The following is a 5864-nucleotide window of genomic DNA, read 5'->3' on the forward strand; positions in this document are numbered from 1 at the left end:
AACGCAATCTAACGCCGTCTGCCGGCTGTCGGGACGGCCTGGAGTGCCACGTATGCGAAAAACGGGCCCCACCTGTCATAAGCTCACTTAACTCGGCCCGATCCGCCGATTAGTGGTTTTTGCAAATCAATTACGCTAGACGTGGTGCTTTCTGCAATGATTCTGTACCCTAGTGTTTTTCACAAAGCTAGCCCTCAATGTGGTGGTTTTATGCAATTTACTCTCCAGCTAAAAGTCTACAGAAAGAAGCTAGCTATGAGGAGTCCTGGTCATGCTAAGAAGGTAATTCCAATGGGACAACTGTCTTTTGTTCATCAGATATTGTTATCCTGATGGTTAGGTTACAGACTGGTGTCATTGGCCCTAAACAACTGTATATCCTGATCTAATTCTGTCACTGAGAACTTGTATGTGAGTATGTATTCTCAACTAAATTAACATTTTTGCAGGTGAAAAATGTGATGAATGATGTAATTGATGACAAGCGGGGCATGATCTACATTCGAGACCAGAATGTTTGTGTCTAATTGTTTTACAAGTAGTTGTGAAGTTTAAATTTAACCTATCAGTATATTAATCCGCTTCATGTTTTTTTTACTGAAAGATTTCAAAATTGACCTTAACAAAAGACATAAAGGGTTTGAAGGGGGAGCGCCGTGATGCCAAGAAAAACAATGGGCATTCAAAGAAGCAAAAGGTCAACCCTGAGTGAACAATACAGTCATCATATAGTGTCCCAACATATTCTGTTTTTCGACATCAATATCATTAATGCTTGTTCCAGAGTTACTGTAAGTCTGCATTGCGGTATTGAGTTAGCTAGGTAGTTTCGTATCAATTTTTAGATATAATGGAGCTTACGGTGCTATATGTCATGGTTCGTGTTCTTGGCCTTGGTCACCATAATACTGTCCATATTCTTTGGCTTCAGTCATGTACTGTAGGTCTTTATCATCGATCAAAATAAAGTTTCACTGTGCTTGCTTCGGAGTTGATGTGACAAGTCAGATAAATAACGTTTTGTATCTGTTGACGTATAATGTGCTGCCTAGTCTCTTCCATCAGATCGTTCTTTTGGTTGCATTGGCTAGAGCATGCACTTCTACATGGTATCAGAGCCAAGAGGTATTGAGTTCAAGACCCAGCTAGCACAACTAAATTGCAGCCCACTTTTGATCCACGTTTAGGCCTGAGGTAGCCACACGTGAGGGAGAGTGTTGACGTATAATGTGCTGCCTAGTCTCTTCCATCAAATCGGTCTTTTAGTTGCATTGGCTAGAGCATGCACTTCTACAGTATCAGTCTAAACGCTGAAAAAGTTTCTTCTATAGCTGAGTTTCTTTTACTTTGCGTCCTTTAATTAGATTTGTGTTGTATTACTGTGTTTCACATTTTCTGAGATAAATCATCGATCTTCCAATTCTATAACAGTTTATGCAATCAGTCAACATCCCACTCAGTACAGATTCCATTGCTTCCGGCCGCTAACGTTAACTCTGTTTCAACATTTTATTTTCAGCTGAGGAAGAAGCAGAAGAAGCTCGCTCCCAAGAGTGCAAAATGAAGGCGAGTAGAATTTAAGCTTTGTACTGGCTTACCTTGAAGTTACTGCTAGCTTTTAACACCTTAATCATCTCAGTAATCTTTTGATAGTAGTTTCTGCCAAATGCAATGTCTTGTGTATGGGTTTGGTAGTTTTGTAGCAAAAAAATTCTTTTATGAGTAGATTTTTAATTTTAGTGCTGCTATTTGCACCATCTTTATCTCAATATAGTAGCCATTGGCTATCACAACCTTTCTAGAAAGGGACTTGAGGATGGGAGAGAATTGCAGATGAGAGGGAAAATTGGGGATTATCACATTAAAGCAAGGCTTTTTTTTACTAACCATCGTTCGGTATTTCACCTGCTACAAGCTCAGCGACTAGTGTCGGAATTTTAGATCCAAACCAAGGATGATCAACACAGCAGCTACAACCTTGGCCATACAACCCTCGATCCGTTGGTGATTGGGTGGGTGTTTTAAGTCTTCACCCACACAAATCATAACCTGATTCACCGCATCATCCTTCATACAATATGCAGCTATGTTTCTTTTTTTTCCTGCTGTCATGTAGTACATGAGACACGTGAAACAGGGCACGAGTAGCAGGAGAAGATGAGACATGCCGTAGCCGTAGGTCCATAGCAGAATCAACAAATTTTGGTAGATGTTGCTTTGCTCCCTGCCAGTCACAACAGACACATCAGTGTATTTCAGGCTTTCAGCACAACCCTCAAACTCTGGATATACACCTGACGAATTCTGTCATAAAAATCGAACTCGCGCAGACGCTCTGGTGCTTCTCCTTGCCAAGCCAGGCGTCTTCCATGGCGCAACAGTTAGAGCATCTTCAGTCGTTCGCCCCCTCCCCCCCCCGGGACTTGAAATATCGCCGCTTAGTGGCCAATCGACGGTAATTTCATGGGGGGCTCGGAAGCCGAGCCCCAAGTTCGGCCCCCCAACCGCCGATTTCGGCCCAAATTTGGCATGCTTGGCCACAAATTCAACATAAACTAATTTTATCACATAGTTCAATACAGAAATCAATACACATTAAATAGTTTAATGAATCAAACTCATAATTCAAACACAAATTAAAACTCATAGTTCATCACACATCGAACTAGGTGTTGCCCTTGAGCCTTCATAGGTACTCCACCCGATCGTGCTGCAGTTGTTGATGCACATGTGGGTCTCGGATCTCCTGATGCATATTGAGGAAGGCAGCCCATGATGCCGGTAGCTGGGGATCAACTTGGGCAAGAGGACCCTGCCTGTAATATGGTTCAGTGTCGAATACTGGCTATTCCTGCTCACTCTCAATGATCATGTTGTGCAAGATGACACAGCAAGTCATGACTTCCCACATTTGATCTTTCGACCAGGTCAGAGCAGGGTACCGGACAACAACAAATCAAGATTGGAGCACACAAAATGCCCGCTCGACATCCTTCCTGCAAGCCTCCTAACACTTGGCAAAGTAGGAGTTCTTGCCTCCTGGCACAGGGTTTGAGATTGTCTTCATATATATGGACCATCTCGGATAGATGTCATCTGCTAGGTAGTATCCCTTGTTGTAGTGGCGCCCATTGACCTCGAAGTTCACTGGAGGAGCATGACCCTCAACAAGCTTGGCAAAGGCATTCGAACACTTCAGTATGTTGATGTCATTGTGAGTTCCTGGCATACCAAAGAAGGAGTGCCAAATCCAGAGGTCATGTGTGGACACTGCCTCAAGTACCACATTGCAAGCTCCGTTGATGCCTTTTTACATCCCCTGCCAAGCAAATGGACAGTTTTTTCATGCCCAACGCATGCAGTCGATGCTTCCAAGCATCCCAGGAAATCCTCTTGCTGCATTTTGTGCTAGGATCCGACCAGTGTCTTAAGCATTGGGTGATCACAAGTATTCTGGGACAAACACTGCCACCATTGCCCTGTAGAACTTGTACAAACACTCGATGGTGGTGGACTCGGCCATGCGTCCATAGTCTTCCAGTATATCACCAGAAGCTCCGTATGCAAACATCCTCATAGCTGTCGTGCACTTCTAAAGTGAGGTGAATCCAAGTGTGTTGGTGCAATCCTTCTTGCACTTGAAGTAGTTGTCAAACTCCTGGATGGAATTCACAATCCAGAGGAAGAGCTTTCGGCTCATCCGATAACGGGGCCAAAATACTTTCTCGCCGTGCAGTGGAGCGTCGGTGAAGTAGTCGGCATAGAGCAAGCAATAGCCCTCCGGTCGATGCCTCTGCTTGCTCTTACGGCGGCCCGACGCCGAGCCACCTTGCCCCGGCTTTGCATTGCTCGACCTATGTTGGCCCCCCACTGACGGAGTCGATCCGGCAGATCTAGACGGCCCCGAACTAATGGCCTAGATGTGATGGTAATAGAGACAAGAGATTTTTATCCAGGTACGATGTCTTCGAGGAGATAAAACCCTACGTCCTACACTACAAAAAAATACACTTCCGTGATGATACGTGTTTGTCACAGTAGGTCGCATTTTTTGTCATGCATGTACATCCATGACAAATTTATGACAGAATCAAGATAGTTATACTTGTGCTGTCGTAGAAGTGTTCCATGACGTTACCAAAATTATCATCACGGAAGTGTCCACTTCCATGACGATAAATCGCGCGTCACAGAAGTGCTTTCGTCAAGGGTGACCGACATGTGGCATCCACCATAACGGAACGCCATTAAGCTATCGGGTCGGGTTTTGGATCCGATAACCCGTTAACAGCCCCGACCAATGGGGATTTTCCATGTGTAAAATCATCATTGGCTGGAGGAGACACGTGTCAGGTCCGCGCTGGCACAGGTGTCACTCATCCAATGGGCGAGACGCGCCTATGATATGTTGACACGTGGACCGGCCCATCAAGTTTAAATGGGCCGGCCCAACTAAAGGACCATAAGATTTAGCGGACCATAATGGGCCGGCCCAGCTAAAGGCCCATGAGATTTTGCTGACCATAATGGGCTGGCCCAGCTAAAGGCCCATAAGATTTTGCGGGCCATAATGGGCCGGCCCAGGTAAAGGCCCACAAGGATTTTGTTTGCCATAATGGGCCGGCCCAGGTAAAGGCCCACAAGATTCTTGCGGATCATAATGGGCCAGCCCGGCTAAAGGCCCACGAGATTTCGCCGACATTAATGGGCCGGCCCAGCTGTAGGCCCACAAGAATTTGAGGACCCTAGTAGGCCGGCCCATTAACTGGTTGCCATGTTTTGGGCCAAATGTTGGCCCATATTTGATTCGGTCCATTAATGGTCTGCCACTTTCGGGCCTAATAGTGGCTCATATGAGATCCGACCCGTTAAAAGCCTACCACGTTCTGGGCCAAATTACGGCCCAGATCAGGTCTGGCCCTTTAAGAGGCTATGGGCTCAATTATGGCCCATATCAGATTCGGCCCGTCAACTTGACACTATGCTTTTGGGCCCACTTGCTAAAGGCCCACTAAGTAGTTCGGCTTGATATTAGTTTTGGCCTCTTAAGGGCCCGTTTAACATTTCGGCCCTATATTAATTTTGGCCTGTTAAATGCCCGTCATATAGTTGGGCCTAACTATGGCCCGGTTTGCATCCGGCCTGCTCGCAGCCGATATCTGATTGGGCCAAACAAGGACCGAGACAATTTTGGCCTGTTAAAAGCCCGTGATTTGATTCACACAATCATGGGCCGGGGTTCATTTCGGGCTGCTGCCGGCCCGTTAGCTGTTCGGCACGTTTCAGGCCCAACCTACATCGTGATTGCATGACGGCCCGATTATGTACCGTAATTTTACGGTTTGGCCGGTTTACTGCGAAGACAGGATATATATACAGTAAAATAATTGCAGCATCGTGAATAAGAAAAAACCTAGACTATACAATAAAGAAATTACAACATATTACATCCACTGGGCATCAAAGTTCGCCACTATGATAATAAAGCACAAGCAGACAGCAGATTACATACACTGGGCATCAAAGATCGCCACCAGTGCAAATAAACACGCCGACAAAATAATATACAAAACCGACAGCACTTCAATAGAGTTCAAGAAAGGTTAGCCCTGCTGGGGAGCTGCAGCGCAAGCAGCTGAGCAAGATGATAAGACTGCGCTTGTTTAACACTTAAATCTTCCTCACTCTGAAAGATAAACAAGCAAATGACAGGTTTTGCACATAAAAGTATCAGTGCTGACAATTCATCACATTTCTTACTGACGAATAAAGTGACACAGTTTAAAATTTCATTAATAATATGGTATTGTTCAGGTCAAGACATGGCAGGAAATGACATTGTGAAGGAGTTGGCAGCTTCACGA

The 5864-nt window shown here is 45.2% G+C and overlaps 1 protein-coding gene across 1 annotated transcript; it reads left to right on the forward strand.

Annotated features, from left to right (window-relative positions):
- Nucleotides 1-255: 255 nt before the first annotated feature.
- LOC123040458 (ribosome production factor 2 homolog) lies at nt 256-1564 on the forward strand. The gene is made up of 4 exons (XM_044463295.1): nt 256-282; nt 450-515; nt 605-697; nt 1520-1564. The coding sequence occupies exons 1-4, from the start codon at nt 256-258 to the stop codon at nt 1562-1564; spliced, it is 231 nt and encodes a 76-aa protein (XP_044319230.1).
- The last annotated feature ends 4300 nt before the right edge of the window (nt 1565-5864 follow it).

The sequence above is a fragment of the Triticum aestivum genome, chromosome 2B, assembly GCF_018294505.1.
Source record: "Triticum aestivum cultivar Chinese Spring chromosome 2B, IWGSC CS RefSeq v2.1, whole genome shotgun sequence".
Lineage (NCBI taxonomy): Eukaryota > Viridiplantae > Streptophyta > Magnoliopsida > Poales > Poaceae > Triticum > Triticum aestivum.